The sequence below is a fragment of the Cricetulus griseus genome, chromosome 4, assembly GCF_003668045.3.
Source record: "Cricetulus griseus strain 17A/GY chromosome 4, alternate assembly CriGri-PICRH-1.0, whole genome shotgun sequence".
In the NCBI taxonomy this organism is placed as follows: Eukaryota; Metazoa; Chordata; class Mammalia; order Rodentia; family Cricetidae; genus Cricetulus; species Cricetulus griseus.
The window spans coordinates 57,248,263-57,265,678 of NC_048597.1; the positions used below are offsets into that span (position 1 = coordinate 57,248,263).

The 17,416-nt window shown below is 42.5% G+C and overlaps 1 protein-coding gene across 1 annotated transcript; it reads right to left on the minus strand.

Annotated features, from left to right (window-relative positions):
* Positions 1-3,503: 3,503 nt before the first annotated feature.
* Positions 3,504-7,622, minus strand: Smco1 (single-pass membrane protein with coiled-coil domains 1). The gene is made up of 3 exons (XM_027413367.2): positions 7,573-7,622; positions 4,794-4,943; positions 3,504-4,110 (listed from the first exon to the last, which is right to left on the minus strand). Exons 1-3 carry the CDS (start codon positions 7,620-7,622, stop codon positions 3,666-3,668), a joined length of 645 nt encoding a protein of 214 aa, XP_027269168.1. The 3' UTR covers positions 3,504-3,665.
* Between the last annotated feature and the right edge of the window lie 9,794 nt (positions 7,623-17,416).

The window sequence follows — 17,416 nt, forward strand, 5'->3', positions numbered from 1 at the left end:
TCATTGGCGGCGGCAGGAGCAGGTACACACGTCCACAGACGTCACAATTCCCCGCCAAAACGGCCCTCCTTACCCAAGCACCCTCTCGATTGGGCGGGGCTTCCGGGAGCTGCGCGCGCGCGCAGTCGAGCCCTATCTGCTTGTCGCAGCTCCACCAGTCTAAGGTGGTTTCATCCGTGTAGGCTGTGAAAATTTTGGTTAGTCACTGGCTCAAAAGTGAACTCGCTAAGCAAGATCCAAGCAGTAATATTGATAATTATTCTCTCAGTACTCTTAGAACTACATTTTGTATCTCCTAACCAAAGTTTCCAAAGTTCTTAGGGCCAAAAGAAAAAAAAATTGCAACAAATTCAGCTAAAAAAATTTTTGCTTTGCCGGGCGTCGGTGGCACACGCCTTTAATCCCAGCACTCGGGAGGCAGAGGCAGGCGGATTTTACGCTCTCTTTCTGCTCTTTCCGGCTCTCCTCTCTGCTTTTCCTGCTCTCTCTTAGGTGATGGCTCTTCTGCTCTTCCGTTCTCCTCTCTTTCTGCTTTTCTGCCCTCCCTCTGTGTCTCTTTACTTCTTTTCTCTTTCCTTCCCCTTCCCTGCCCCCTCCCTTCCTTTTCTAATGAAACTTCTCACTTAAGCTCTATCTACCTGGCATGTTTGTCCCCCGCCTTGGTCACCCTTGCCAGCCATGGAATCTGCCACGGTCCCCCACGCAGGACCCCCTTTCAGCTTTATCCTAGCATTTGAAACAAAAGAACAATAGTGGCACTCACCTTTAATCCCAACACTTCAGAGGCAGACGCAGGAGGATCTCTGAGTTAGAGGCCAACCTGGTCTACACAGTGGGTACCAGTACTACTCAAAGAGACCTTTTTAAAAAACGAAAGAAAGAAAAGTATTTTGAGAGAGGTGTGGTCACATGTGTTTTGTAATCCCAACCTTTAGGTGATAAAGGTAGAGACAGAAGCAAGGGGATCTAAAGCTGAAGTCCAACTCAGGCAACATAGAGTTCCAGGTCTAACAGACTCTGGCTCAGCTCCCCTGTAAATCTGTTAGAAGGCTGATCTCAATGGAAAGTTGAAAGTTTGAGACAGAGAATCCTCGGACCTGTGACAATTTGACATTTACACTTATTTCTAATGTCACAACCCTGATGCCTGCAGCCCTCTTCTTTAAAGACTTAAGGTCCACAGCTTGGCAGAAAGTATCCAGACTCTATCTGTTGTTGAGATAATCTTTTAGTACACTGGGTGAATATGAGTCTCCTGTCTTCCTCATCTGGATAAGGCACCTTCTGAGTGGTTTAACTAGCTCTTGTAGACCAGGCTGGTCTCGAACTCACAGAGATCTGCCTGCCTCTGTCTCCGGAGTGCTGGGATTAAAGGCGTGCGACACCACTGCCGGGCAATGCATAATATCTTTAAAAATATTATAGATATGCATATATAGTTGGTTTGCCCTCCCCCTTTTTGGTTTTTCGAGACAGGGTTTCTCTATGTAGCTTTGGAGCCTATCCTGGCACTCGCTCTGGAGACCAGGCTGGCCTCGAACTCACAGAGATCCACCTGCCTCTGCCTCCATAGTGCTGGGATTAAAGGCGTGTACCACCAATGCCTGGCTCAGTTTGCCCCCTTTTAATACTTAACATTAGATAAATATTTCAACAAAACACCACCATATCTGAGTGATGATTCCATATAAATTTATTTTATTATTTATTTTTGTGGTATTAGGGATTGAACCAGGACCTCATGCATACAAAGCATGTACTCTTGTAAGACCCCTGGAAGCTCAGGCTCCCAGAATCTCAGCCCAGGACCATGGTCACCCCAATTACCAGGCGGAGTCGAAAGCTTGATGCAAACTGCACGAGGCTTTATTGTAGTTGTTTAACGAGCTAACCTCATGTTAACTCGGGCCTTTCATGCATACACCATGGCAGATGGCTAGGAAAGACAGCTCGAAGCAGTTGCATAGAGATCTTGTAGGGCAGCGTAAGGGGAGTGTCTAGGGGGTACACACAGGCTCAGGATTGGTGTGCCTCCAGGCTTGGAGGGTTTGCCCTGTGTTGATTGGTCAACTGGTTGTTATGGCCCATAGGCCCTGCCAGGGTGGTTGCTATGCTCTGTGAGCCATTGCTGTGCACTTGTCCATAAAGCACACCCAGGGTTGTAAAGCATAGCACCACCAGCTAACTTCTGATTGGTTCCTTGCCACGAGGCAGGCATCTGACCTCCTAGTGACCAAGACAAGGTCAGATAAGCACGCATTCGGCTATTATGGCTGCCGAAATGAGGAGCTGGTTCCTTCACTCTGGGCTATACCCCCGGACTCTATTTCATTATAAAATTTTGCCTATTTTTTAAATGTGGCTACACACAAAATATTCATTGTATCAATTTGTCATAATGTCTTTATTGCTCCTCCCACTTTTGCTACAAAATAAACCTACACTAATTAAATCATTTATTTTTTGTTTTTGAAATACAAATGACTGAAAACGGAATTTCTGAGTCATAGAGTTACAGGTGTTGGTGTTTTTTTCTTGCCTTGTCCAGCTGCTTCAGCCCCAAATGAACACACTATATTATGAAACTGTTGGCTGATGGCTAGGGCTTCTTTTTTTATTTTTAAAGTTTTTATTTATTATGTATACAACATTCTGCTTCCATGTATATCTGCACACTAGAAGAGGGCACCAGATATAACGGATGGTTGTGAGCCACCATGTGGATGCCAGGAATTGAACTCAGGACCTCTGGAAGAGCAGTCAGTGCTCTTAACCACTGAGCCATCTCTCCAGCCCTGGCTAGGGCTTCTTATTGGCTAGCTCTGTCTTAATTATTAACCCATTTCTATTGAAGGGACCAGCTCCCCATTTCGGCAGCCATAACAGCGGAACACTTGCCTGACCTTGTCTTGGTCACTAGGAGGTCAGATGCCTGCCCCTTTCAGCAGCCATGACAGTAAGTGTTTGCCCTGACCTTGCCTTGATCACTAGGAGGTCAGATGCCTGCCTCATGGCAAGGAACCAATTAGAAGTTAGCTGGTGGTGCTATGCTTTACGGCTCTGGGTGTGCTTTATGGGCAAGTGCATAGCAACCACCTTGGGAGGGCCTATGGGCCATAACAACCAGTTGACCAATCAACACAGGGCAAACCCTCCAAGCCTTGAGGTACACCAATCCTGAGTCTGTGCAGTACCCCTAGACACTCCCCTTACGCTGCCCTACAAGATCTCTATGCAGACACTTCGAGCTGTCTTTTCTAGCAATCCACGATGGCGGGTGGGTGAAAGGCCTGAGCTAACATGGGGTTAGCTCGTTAAACAACTGCAATAAAGCCTCTTGCAGTTTGCATCAAGTTTTCGACTCCGCCTGGTGATTGGGGTGACCGCAGTCCTGGGGCTGAGATCCTGGGGGCCTGAGCCTCCAGCGGTCTTTCACTATCAATCTATGTATTGCCACGAGGCTGTGGCTTACCCAGTAATGCCCGGGCATGTAGTTACTCCTTCAGCAGCATAGATACTCTGTGTCTGGCTCCCTCTGCCAACCTTTCCCAGAATTCTCCTTGTCTCCTCATTCTGCCTATCTTCCTTTCTCATTGGCCAAACAGTATTTTATTCATCAACCAATAAGAGAACATATATACAGAAGGACATCCCCATAAAACAGATTAATCTTTGGTTGATGGCATCAACTCTTTCAGGGATGCTCTTTGGTTTTCAGGGGTCCTCACTGCTTTCCCCTTCTCGATGACCTGAACAGCCCGAAGCAAAGCATCCTGCAGAGCCTGGTTTTTTACCATATTGGTGATCATGAACGTAACATCTTTGATGTATGTCTGTCTTATGTTAGCAGCATAGTGTTCTGCTTTGTTGCCATGTGCAATGAAGAAGGTACAGAGTGCTGTGACATCTCTCTCTTGCAGCCCATACTCCTCCATGACAGACTCCCACACAATTCTAACATGTTTGTTCTTGACTTTTCGTCTAAAGACAGAGGCTAAGGTTGGAAGACTTCTCACCAGGTCTGGAAGCTTCTGAAGCACTCGAGTGTGCAAGCAAATGAGGACTTCAATGACATAGCTGTATAAAATATTCAGTTCCATTGAGGTAAACCTATGAAAAATGTGGAAAGCTCTTTAAATGGAATATTTTTTTAAATGTTCTTTTTTTAAATTTATTTATTATGTATACAACATTCTGCTTCCATGTATATCTGCACACCAGAAGAGGGCACAAGATCTCATTATAGATGGTTGTGAGCCACCGTGTGGTTGATGGGAATTGAACTCAGGACCTCTGGAAGAACAGTCAGAGCTCTTAACCTCTGAGCCACCTCTCCAGCCCTTAAATGGAATATTTTGTGTACAAACATAACTTACATTTTTTTCTTTTGGTTTTTCGAGACAGGGTTTCTCTGTGGCTTTGGAGGCTGTCCTGGACATAACTTACATTTGATTAGGTTGGCTCAATGTAAACCCATGAGAAAACCAGTTGTGCATTTTAAAAGTATGGCCTGCACCAAACTTATGGCTGAGTTCTCAGGCCACCCATTGGATGAGCTTCCCATGGTGAGGGAATTCTGTTACTCATCCATGTCAATAAGACCAGCAGGTAAGAGACTCACAAGGGGGATACTGTGGTGCTTGGCATAAAAACAGGTGTTCAGGTCAACCTTTTCTGAATGAAGGACCCCAAGCATAAGTAATACCTTTGGGACATACTGAACTCAGTTTGGGAATGGTCACTGAAATCTCTCACAAAGCCACAAAAGCCACGAATCCTCAACCACTGCTCACCCAAGGGTCAGAACTGCTGTCCATATTTCATCTTGGGCTGCTTGGCTTGCCAAAGTCTTGCTGTGTTGTTCAAATTGCTGTATCAGATTATCCTTGGTGACATCTAGTTCTTTGAACTGTATTTCTAGAGCTTGGAGCTTGTTGTCTACTCTACAGGATTAAAGAATCAAAGGTAAGTTCAGGCCAGGGTAAACCCAAGGCTCTCTGTGTAACAGTTCTGGCTGTCCTGGAACTACTTTGTAGACCAGGCTGGCCTTGAACTCACAGAGATCCACCTGCCTCTGCCTCCTGAGTGCTGGGACTACGGCAAGCACTACCATTGCCCAGCTTTAACTTTTAGATTTTAAGCCATAATTTTAAGATCATATATAGCTGAACCCTAGCTATAAATTGTGATAACAATTTAGAATTGCAGTTCATTGGAATACTCTGCCAGAAGACATTCAGACTACTCTACATCTTTTTTTGTTTTTGTTTTGTTTTGTTTTGTTTTGTTTTTTGAGACAGGGTTTCCCTGTGGCTTTGGAGGCTGTCCTGGAACTAGCTCTTGTAGACCAGGCTGGTCTCAAACTCACAGAGATCCTCTGCCTCCCGAGTGCTGGAATTAAAGGCCTGCACCACCACCGCCCAGCTTTTTTTTTTTTTTTTGGTTAAAATATGTAGCCCAGGTTGGCCTCAAACTCGTGATCCTCCTACCTCTGCCTCCTTCAGCAAATCCTACTGGCATGCACCACCACAACCGGCCAGACTACTCTAATAGTGTACAGACAGCTCAGCAGGTAAAGGTGCTTGCTGCTGAGCTGGTGACCTGACTCAATCCCTTAATCCCATATGGTTGAAGGAGAAAACCAGCACCTTTAAGTTTTCCTCTGACTTCTATATGGATGCCTGTGGCATGCACTCCTCCAACCACACAAATACATACATACATACATACATACATACATACATACATACATACATATTAAAAATGAAGCCAGGTGATGGTGGGCATGCCTTCATACCAGCACTCAAGAGGCAAAGGCAGGCAGATCTCTGTGAGTTTTAGGCCAGCCTCATCTATAGAGCTAGTTCCAGCATAGTTAGGGCTACACACACACACACACACACACACACACACACACAAACATCTTTTAAAAAAAGCAAAGACAGAAACAAAAAATGGGCTGGAAAAATGGCTTAGTAGGTAAGTGTTCTTGTTCTTGTAGAAGACCTTGGTTCAACTTCCAGCCCCCACATGATGGCTCAAAGCTCCAGCTTTAGGGAATTCAATGCCCTCTTCTGACCTCAGAGGGCACCAGGCACACATGTGGAACACATAAAATAAATGAATCTAAAAAGAATTTTTAAATTAAAAATTTAACCTGAGTGTAATGTTTGCTACCACAATTCCCCAGCTCAGCTAACAGCCTCACAGTTTATTCAATGGTTCGAATTAGAAATCTAAGAATAATTCTGAGCCCCTCCCCCACAACTGGTATCTATTAAGCCATCTCCTACTTGTCATACCCAGAAAACCAGTCCACCATCTTTCACCTGGTCTTAGGACTGTAGTAGTCTTACCGGGTCCTTGATTCAGTCTTCATCTTTCACACACGTCTCTAAAATACTGTTGTCATGATTTTTTAGATTTATTTATTTATTTCATGTACATGAGTGCTCTATCTGCACGTTTATGCCAGAAAAGGGTATCAGATCCTATGAGAGATGGTTTGAGCCACCATGTCATTGCTGGGAATTAAACTCAGGACCTCAGGAAGAGCAGTCTGTGTTTTTTAACCACTGAACCATCTCTCTAGCCCTATTGTGATTATTTAACTTAGCTAAAAATGTATCTTTTATGCCACCTGACTTTAGAGACAAATTGGATCTCCTCAGTAAGCATAATGCCTGTGTGAGTCGTCTTACACATTCTAGATGCTAAACTCTAATTCCATTCTTTTATGAAGCCAAAATGTAGTTTCCTCACTATAAAATTCTTCCCCATATTTTTTTCCTCACAAACTCACTCAGATGCTATGATCCAGCTAAAGTATCCCTCTGTGAAGAGCCATTTTCTTAGGCAAAATGGATTGATCTGTCCTTCATGTTCCTTTAGTCTTTTAGGGACATCATCAATATAAGGTCACTTGTATTAAACTGTACCTTAAAAAATAATTCTTCTATTCTGATAGGCTATGAGCTCCTTGAGGGAAACAGCCACATTTTACTTATTTCTACAAATCTAGCATGAATTGAATGGAATAATAGCATAGTAAAGCAGAATTTTTTCTTGATTGTGTGTGTGTGTGTGTGTGTGTGTGTGTGTGTGTGTGTGTGTATGCACACGCATGCACATGCAGATGCAGAGGATTTAAAAACCAGGGCCTTTCAACTACACAAAAATTCTATTACTGAGCTAAGTCACAACCCCCACCCCAGACTTTTCTTTGTTATCAGTTTACATATTTTTTGAATCTGCAAGACTCAAATCACTTGGGCTGGAGAGATGGATCAGTGGTTAAGAGCACTGTCTGCACTTCCAGAGAACCCGGGTTCAATTGCCAGCACCCATATTGCAGATCACAACTGTCTGTAATTCCAGTTCCAGGGGACCTGAAAACACCAATGCACATACAATGAAAATAAATAAATTAAAAAAGACTCAAATCACTTTGGCAAACATAACTCTAATTAGTATGTCTCCTATTCTTTGCTTATTTCTATTTTTCATTCTTCACTCCCCTTCTTCTGAGAACAGAAGACCCTGGCTTATTCCCTCCCTGTAACCCTAAGCCACCTTGTCATTGCTTCCTTCAAGGATACCAGGGTTGTGGTTTCATGATTCATCTTCTTTAGGAAAAGGAAAGGAAATAAAACAAAGCAAGATGAAAACACTATAGAGGTTGAGATTCCGGATTTTCTTGCTGCTTTTCACTCAGCAACAAGCAGCAGACGTGGGAGCATCCAATCTAAACTCTGCCTGGAAGGTCACTAAGTACATGAAGCTTTTAATAGCTTGAACATCCAAATATAGTTTCAAAGAACCAATGGTGTGAACACAGGTGTCCTGGGGTGCACTATGACATTTGCCTTTGAAAACAGACCAAGCCATTATAGAACAACAAGCAACCATTCACAAATACAACTCTTTACACTGGAACACTTACATAGGGACATACAAACAAATGTTACTTTACAATTAAATTTGGTGGAGATGCTTGTTGTGGAATAATGCTGTCCACTGTGAAAATGTGTTGCTATCATTATTAATAAAAAGTTGATTGGCTGGTAACCAGACAAAAAGTATAGGATGGACAACCAAACTAAGAATGCTGGGATGAAGAAGGGTGGAGTAAGAGAGACACCAGCAGACGCAGAGGGAACAAGACATGCTGGAGGACAGGTAAAGCCATGAGTCAAATGGCAATACATAGATTAATAGAAATGGGTTAATTTAAGTGGTAAGAGTTAACTAGTAACAAGCCTGAGCTATCAGCTGAGCATTTATAATTAATATTAAGCCTCTGTGTGTTTATTTAGCAACAGCTGGTATGACAGTCTTCTACTTACAGATGCTATTTTCATTTAAAAAATATTTGCTGTACATGAGTGGTTTGTGTGCACATAAGTCTGTCCATTATGTGCCAGAAGAGGGATGTCCTTCTGCATGTTTCTCTTATTGGTTGATGAATAAAGCTGTTTGAGCCAATGGACAGGCAGGATTTAGCCAGTCGGGAAATCCAAACAGGGATAGAGAAAGGTAGTACGCAGGGTCAAGGAGATGCCATGTAGCAGCCGAGGAAGCGAGAGGCCCCGGGCATCACAGCTAAGCCAAGACTATGTGGAGATACACAGAAAAAGAGAAATGGGTTAATAATTAAGACAGAGCTAGCCAATAAGAAGCCTGGGCCATTGGCCAAACAGTTTATAATTAATATAAGCCTCTGTGTGTTTATTTGGGATGCAGAATCGGTGGTACAGAAACTTCTGTCTATAAGATTCCCTGGAACTAGAGTTAACAGATAGTTGTGAGCTCTTTATGTGGGTGCTGGGGATCAAACCTAGGCCCTCTGGAAGAACATGTGCTATTTTTTTTTCAGACAGGGTCTCTCTACATAGTTCTGGCTGTCCTGGAACTCTCTGTGTAGACCAGGCTATCCTGGAACTCAGAGATCTGCCTGCTTCTACCTCCCAAGTGCAGGGATTTAAGGATGTGTGCCACTATGCCCAGATAACAAGAGCTTAGCTGTAAGCCATCTCTCCAGCCCCAAGTTTCATATTATAATAGCTTCGTAAAAACTACATTACAATCTAAATCAGTTTTTAAAGAGTGCGTTGCATTTTTTTATGATAATGATGGTTTCAAAGTTAAAAATCTAACTAATGGTAGAAATTAAGGAGTATTATTGAGGGCTTCTTGTAGTATAAAATGAGGAATTGATAGAAAAATATGCGTGAAATAGGATTTCTCTGTGGTACAGTGGTTTGAGGCTACAGTACCCCTTTTGGGAGACTAACACAGGAAGATCTTCCCAGCCTATGGCCTCAAGGCCAAACTGGGCCTCATCTCAGGACCCTTTCTCAAAACAAAAATAAATACCTATTGTTACTATTGAAACATGCAGCAAACAGGTACAGACTCTAAAAATCATAGAGGATGACAGTAGGTCACTGAAGTGCTGGGTTATTAGGAAAATGCTCACACTGAAGGTGGGTCTTATCCTTAAAGGAAAGTGTTATCCCTTGATTATCAGGGAGAAAAAGTGTGAAGTATACTATAGACTGGAGACTTTGCATGAGCAAAAGCACAGAGATGACAAGGTAACTAATTAGTTCAGGGAACCCTGGGTAGATGTCTGTTTCTTTGTTGATTGAAACAGGGGCTTGCCATTGCTATCTAGCCAGGCCCAGCCTCTACCTCATAGTCCTGTTTACTGTAGCCTCCCAAGTGCTAGGGCTATAGGTGTGCACCAACTTCAGCTCATGAAGGTACATTGTGACCAAAAGATTCATGTTAGTGCCGGGCATTGGTGGCACATGCCTTTAATACCAGAACTCGGGAGGCAGAGGCAGGCGGATCTCCGTGAGTTCGAGGCCAGTCTGGTCTCCAGAGCAAGTGCCAGGATAGGCTCCAAAGCTACACGGAGAAACCCTGTCTCGAAAAACAAAACAAAACAAAACAAAAATTCATGTGAGCTTAAGAAAACATTTAAGCTTATAAGAACTAAGTTATATGTTTGTTCACTTGCTGATGAATTTATTCTCATCAATACTTATTGAATATCATAAATGTTAATTAAATGGATAATACCTATGAATGAATGATCAGATGGCAAAAATCCTCCTCCCAGGAATATGCTAGCAGAGAGGCATGGGGAAACAAAGCTAAAATGCTGCCAGACAGCAAAGGAAACAGCCGACGGAGTGAAGAGACAACCTACCAAACAGGAGAATAGAACTACAAACCATACATTAAACAAGGAGCACACATCTAAAATATATATCGATCTCCAAAACCTCAAAAGTAAAATACTAATAATAACACAAATTTATTTTAAAAATTTGAGGTTTATTTATTTTTATGTGTTCATGTGTTTTTTTTTATTTAAAGATTTTATTTATTTTTATATTATGTATACAACATTCTGCTTCCATGTATATCTGCACACCAGCAGAGGGCACCAGATCTTATTACAGATGGTTGTGAACCACCATGTGGTTTCTGGGAATTGAACTCAGGACCTCTGGAAGAGCAGTCAGTGCTCGTAACCTCTGAGCCATCTTTTCAGTCCGTGTTCATGTGTTTTGAATGCTTGTGTGTTTGTGTACCATATGCCTGCAGTGGCCATGGAGGCCAGAAGAGAGTTTGAATCCCCTTGGAACTGGAGTTAACAGATGGTTGTTAGATGGGAATCAAACCTGGGTCCTCTGGAAGAGCAGCCAGTGCTCGGAACCACTGAGCCATCTCTCCAACCCCCTAATAACACAATTGTAAAAGGACAATAAACTTACCTGAGACTTTGAAACTGAAGGAAAGTGTGATGGCTATTCTTATCAACGTGACTACATCTGGAATTCACTGAAATCCAAAAATGGAGTGCACTGTAAAGGATTTCTGCTTGCTTTGAAGTTGGTCATTCTACTTCTCATCTGGGTTTTTTAGATAGGACGGCACATGCCTTTAATCCAGATTTTTGCTTTATCCCAGCCCCCAACTTCAGCAGGCATTCCCTGGGAACTGGCCAGCCAAGCCTGCCAGAGAAGCAAATAGGCCCGCAAAGCAGGTTAGGTAGGAGCTTCATATCTTCACTCTCCCTACTCTCCTCCATATCCAGTGTCACACTTCATTGAGCTCTGTGGCAGACTAACAGTTGTAGCCTCTCTTCACTCGCTGTCCCCATTCCCAGGGGACTAAGCAGATCTTGTTGGAACAGCCTGTTTTCCTCCCTCCTGTGGACTCCCTCAGCCTGCCCACCCCCTTAGTGCATTCTCATTCCTGAGTATCAGCTCCCAGTACCTACAAACACATTTTACATGGAACACTCCACCCCCTCGCCATACCTAGCAGGACCCCAGAAGAATTTCCTACCAGTCACCACACACTCCTAAGAACCAGAGAGGGCAATAGAAACCAAGGAAAAAAAAACACCCATCCCACAAAGACAAGACTAGATATCAGCACCTAGAATTACAATCTTCCCAAACCCAGATGCCTAGATGCCAGCATAAAAACAAAGTCAACAACAGCCAGGACAATATGTCTCCACTAAAGCCCAGCAACTCTACCACAGTAGGCTCTGAGTATTGCAACATAGCTGAAGCACAAGACTGTTCTGGTGGAATCTCCACCTCAATTCTCCTCCCATCTCTCTCCCCCTAAACCTTGCCCCATTCCTGAAAGCCTGCCAGAGGTGGCTCCTCCCCTGGAGATGCCTGGGACCAAGCCTACTGGCTATTTTAGACCTGGCCTAGATCTGCCACGTGTACCCTCCTGTTCTGTCCTCTGCCTTCTTGAGGGCCACCCAGTAGTGCTGTCTCTGCCTTGAACTGCCCTGTTCATTAAATTTGGATTTATTCGGTTTAATTTGACTTATTGTATGGGTGGAGGAACCCAGCAACTGGGGATCCAATACTTAACAAAGACAAAGACTTTAAAATAGCCTTTATGAATATGAGAGAGACCCTTAAAGAGGAAATAAATCCCTTAAAGAAATCTATGGAAAAAACAAACAGTGGAAGGAAGTCAGTAAAGAGGCTCAAGACTTGAAAGTGGAAACAGAATTAATAAAGAAAACCCAAACAGGGGCTAGAGAAATGACTCAGTGGTTAAGAACAATGACTGCTCTTCCAGAGGACCTGGGTTCAATTCCTAGCACTCACATCTGGGCACCTCACAACTGTCTCCAGTTCCAGAGGATCTGGACACTCTCACACAGACATATACGCTAGCAAAACACAAATGCACATAAATAATAAAAAGAAAGAAAACCTAAACAGAGGGAAAGCTGGAAATGAAAAAGTTAGGAACTTGAACAGGAACCTCAGAAGTAAGCCTCACCAACAGAATACAAGAGATGCGAAAGAGAATTCAGACATTGAAGACATAAAAAAATGGACACATGGGCCAAAGAAAATGTTATAAAAAACTTCTGTCACAAACATCCAGGAAATCTGGGACACTATTGTTCAGGTGGAAGCTCTACCTTAGCTCACCTCCTCCCACCAGACAGTGGCTCCTCCCCTGGAGATGCTCAAGGCCACACCTACAGGGTATTTAAACTGCCCTCTAGAGACAGGCCATCTCTTCTCCCCAGCTCCTGTCTGGGTGCCGAGAAAACATCCAGGAGTGATTTAAATCTGGACTTTTAATTCTTTTTTCTTTAAGGAATTTATTATGTATACAGTCTTCTGCCTGCAGGCCAGCAGAGGGCACCAGATCTCATTCAAGGTGGTTGTGAGCCACCATGTGGTTGCTGGGAATTGAACTCAGGACCTCTGGAAGAACAGTCAGTGCTCTCAACCTCTGAGCCATCTCTCCAGCCCTGGACTTTTAATTCTTAATTTGGCTTGATTTGGATTACTGTGTCAGTGGAGAGGCTTAATATTGGGGTTCAACTGAGTTCAATTCCCAGCAACCACATGGTGGCTCACAGCCATCCATAATGAGATCTGATGGCCTCTGCTGGTGTGCAGGCATAACACTGTATACATAATTAATAAATAAATCTTGGGAAAAAATAGAGGAAGGAGAAGAAACTCAGATCAAAGGCACAGCAAAGACTTTCAAAAAAATCACAGAAGAATATTACCCTAACTAAAGAAGGGAATGCCTCTCAAGGTACAAGAAGCACATAGAAACTGGGCAGTGGTGGTGCACCCCTTTAATCCTAACACTCCAGAAACAGAGCCAAGTTGGTCTCTGAGTTCGAGGCTAGCCTAGTCTACAAAGTTCCAGGACAACCAGGGCTACACAAAGAAACTCTGTCTTGGAAACCACACCCTCCCCACCACAATGATAATGGACTGAACCTCTGATATTATAAGCAAACATCCAATTAAATGTTTTCTTTGATAGAGCTGCCTTGGTTGCCGCACCGTGGTGAACACCTTCAATGCCAGCACTTGGGAGGCAGAGGCAGGTGGATCTCTGTGAGTTTGAGGCCAGGTTGGTCTACAAAGTGAGGTCCAGGACAGCCAGAACTGTTACACAGAGAAACCCTGTCTCAAAAAAACCAAACCAAACCAAACCAAAAACAAAAGAAAAGAAAAAGAAAAAAAGAGCTTTGGTCATGGTGTCTCTTCACAGCAACAGAATAGTGATTAAGTCAGGACCTAAGAAACAATCTGGTGTGGCCATTTTAATCTCTGACAAAATAGGCTTCAAACCAAAACCAATCAGAAGAGATAGGAAAGGACACTACATACTCATCAAATGAAAAATCCAAGAGGACATTGCAATTCTTAACATCTATGCCCCAAACACAAAGGCACTCGAGTTCATAAAAGAAATACTACTACAGCTTAAATCACATATTGATCCTCACATTGATAGTAGGAGGCTTCAATACCACACTCTCACCTATAGACTGGTCATCTAGACAAAAACTAAACAGAGAAATACTGGAGCTAACTAACATCATAAACCTAACAGATATATATAGAACTTTTCACCCAAACACAAAAGAATACACGTTCTCAGCACCTCATGGAACTCTCTCTAATTAACCCCATGCTTAGACACACAGCAAGTCTCAATAGATTCACTCAAATTGAAATAACTCCCTACAACCTATTTGACCAACACAGATTAAAACTTGAGTTCAACAACAACAGAAAGTTTGCAAACTCAGAGAAATTGGATAACTCACTACTGAATGAAAAATGGGTCAAGAGAAAAATTATCAAAGAAATTAAAGACTTTCTACAATTGAATAAAAATAAATCACAATGAATCCAAATTTATGGGACACAATGAAGGTGGTTCTAAGACCAAGTTTATGGCACTCAGTGACTACAAAAAAAATTGGAGCAATCTCATAGTAGCAACTTAACAACACACCTGAAAACTCTAGAACAAAAAGAAGAAATCACATCCAAAAGGGGCAGATGGCAAGGAATAATCAATCTCAAGGCTGAAATCAATAAAATAGATGGTTGTGAGACACTATGTGGATGCTGGGAATTGAACTCAGGACCTCTGGAAGAGCAGCCAGTGCTCTTAACCTCTGAGCCATCTCTCCAGCCTAAATCAATAAAATAGAAACAAACAAACAATACAAAGAATCAAGGAAACAAAAAGTTGGTTCTTTGAGAAAATCAGTAAAACTGACAAGCCCTTATCCAAATTAATAAAAAGGCAAGGAGAGAATATCCAAATTAACAATAAAATAGATGCAAACAACACAAAGAATCAAGGAAACAAAGAGTTGGTTCTCTGAGAAAATCAGTAAGATTGACAAGCCCTTATCCAAATTAATTAAAAAGCAAAGAGAGAATATCCAAATTAACAAAATCAAAAATGGAAAGGGGTATGTAACAACTGACACCAAGGAAATCCAGAGAATCATAAGGACATGCTTTAAAAATCTGTACTCCACCTCCGGGCATTGATGGCACACGCCTTTAATCCCAGCACTCAGGAGGCAGAGGCAGGCGGATCTCTGTGAGTTCAAGGCCAGCCTGGTCTCCAGAGCAAGTGCCAGGATAGGCTCCAAAGCTACACAGAGAAACCCTGTCTCGAAAAAAAAAAAATCTGTACTCCACCAAATTAGAAAATCTAAAAGAAATGTGTAATTTCCTTGATACATACCACAAAGTTAAAGATAGGATAAGCAATTTAAACAGACTTATAAACTTTAGTGAAATAGAAGCAGTAATTAAAAGTCTCTCCACCCCACCACCACACAAAAAAAACTCAGGGCCAGATGGTTGTAGCACAGACTCCTACCAGGCTTTCATAGAAGAGTTAATGACAATACTCTTCAAATTATTCCACAAAACAGAAACAAAAGAACATTGCTCAATTCATTTTATGAGGCCATAGTACCCACATAAAGACACAACAAAGAAAGAGAATTACAGACCAATTTTCCTTATGAATAATGATGCAAAAATTCTCAAAATACTTGCAAACCAATTCCAAGAACACATCAAAAAGATCACCATAATCAAGTAGGCCTCATCCTAGAGATGCAGGGATGGTTCAACATATGCAAATCAATAAATGTAACTCACTATATTAACAAACTGAAAGAGAAAAACTACCTGATCACCTCATTAGATGCAGAAAAGGCTGTTGACAAAATCCAACATCCCTTCATGATAAAAGTCCTGAAGAGATTAGGGATACAAGAGACATACCTCAACATAATACAGGCAGTTTTCAGCAAGCTCATAGCCAACCTCAACTTAAATGGAGAGAAACCCAAAGCAACTTCACTAAAATCAAGCATAAGACAAGGTTGTCCTCTCTTTCCATACTAATTCAATATAGACTTGAAGGCTTAGCTATGGCTAAAAGACAACTAAAGGAGACCAAGGGGAACAAAACAGAAAGGGAGACGTCAAAGTATCTTTATTTCAGATGACATGACAGTATACATAACCCACCCTAAAAATGCTGCTGGGAACTCCTACAGCCGATAAACACTTTCAACAAAATAGCAGTAACAAGATTAACTCACAAAAATCAGTAGCCCTCCTACATACAAATGACAAATTGGGAAAGAAATCAGGGAGACCTAACAGATAGCATGGACAAATTAGGAAGACCAGCCTTAGAACAATATAAAAAGTAAACACTGGCAATATTGTTCAGTTGTGGGGCATTTATTAATCAATCATGAGTAATTCCCTAGGTTTAACTCCCAGCATCAGGAAATGTGAAGAGGCGAAAAAGGGGGACAAGGAACAAGGGAGTGTGGGGGGTTGAACTAGTGTATGTTTTTGTTGTTGGTTTTTCAAGACAGGTTTCTCTGTATAACAGCCATGGCTGTTCTAGAACTGGCTTTGTAGACCAGGCTGGCCTGGATCTCACAGAGATCCAACTGCCTCTAGAGTGCTGGGATTAAAGGCTTGCACCACCATGCCAGGCTGAACTGGTTTATGTTAATGGCAAAGGAGCCAGTCTTATAGAAAGATATTTAAGGGGAACAGAGAAAAAAATGTCTACTCAGCCCCTTGGTGACACATTACAAACCATCCTTGCTGCCTGGTGGCTTCTGTCTCATGGAGGCAAGACTAGTGACTAGTGACTAGTATCAGAAACTACATGCTGCTAAGAACTGGCAATGACACTGCTCAGGACCAGTCAGGGCAATTAGGTAGGGCTTAATCATAACTGCTTATGTGTTCCCCTACCTGTAGTCATGGCATTGGGGAGCACCCAGTCACTGAGGCTACATTCTTTTTAAATTTCATTTATTAGTGTGTGTGTGTGTGTGTGTGTGTGTGTGTGTGTGTGTGTGTGTGTGTATGAATGGAATAAATGATGGTGATGGTGTGTGTGTGTATGAATGGTATGAATGATGGTGGTGATGGAGAGAGAGAGAGAGAGAGAGAGAGAGAGAGAGAGAGAGAGAGAGAGAGAGAGAAAGAGAGAAGCACATGTGAAAGTCACTTGTGGGGGTTGAATTCAGGTTGGCAGGCTTGCACAGCCAGCAGTTAACCTTATGAGCTAGCTACCTTGAGGGCCTGAGGACTGCATGGTTATTACTTTGAGACAGGGTCTCACTCACTATGTAGTCTTAGCTGGCCTGGAACTCAATGTGTAGACCAGGGTAGCATAGAACCCACAGAGAGCCCACCTGTCTCTGCTTTCAGAGTTCTGGGGTTAAAGGTGTGCTCTATCACATCTGGACCAACAACTGCATTCTTATTTTTCTTTTCTTTTTATTTTTTCTTTGGTTTTTCAAGACAGGGTTTCTCTGTAGCTTTGGAGGCTGTCCTGGAACTAGCTTTTGTAGATTTCACAGAGATCCACCTGCCTCTGCCTCCAGAATGCTGGGACCAAAGGCATGCACCACCACTGCCCGGTTAACAACTGCATTCTTTATAAAAGAAAAAATTTATTAGATGTTTAGGGTTTATCACTAAGTCCTATATTAAAATTGTGTATAAAGCTGCTTAAGTATGTTCAAACC

Bases quoted from the DNA above. Each gene is read 5' to 3' on its own strand.
- Smco1 (XM_027413367.2), bottom strand. From the start codon at position 7,622: ATGAATCATGAAACCACAACCCTGGTATCCTTGAAGGAAGCAATGACA. The intron at 4,944-7,572 runs GTGGCTTAGGGT...TTAATCCTGTAG, and splicing joins TTGAAGGAAGCAATGACAAG to AGTAGACAACAAGCTCCAAG. The intron at 4,111-4,793 runs GTGAGCAGTGGT...CATTTTTCATAG, and splicing joins ACAGCAGTTCTGACCCTTGG to GTTTACCTCAATGGAACTGA.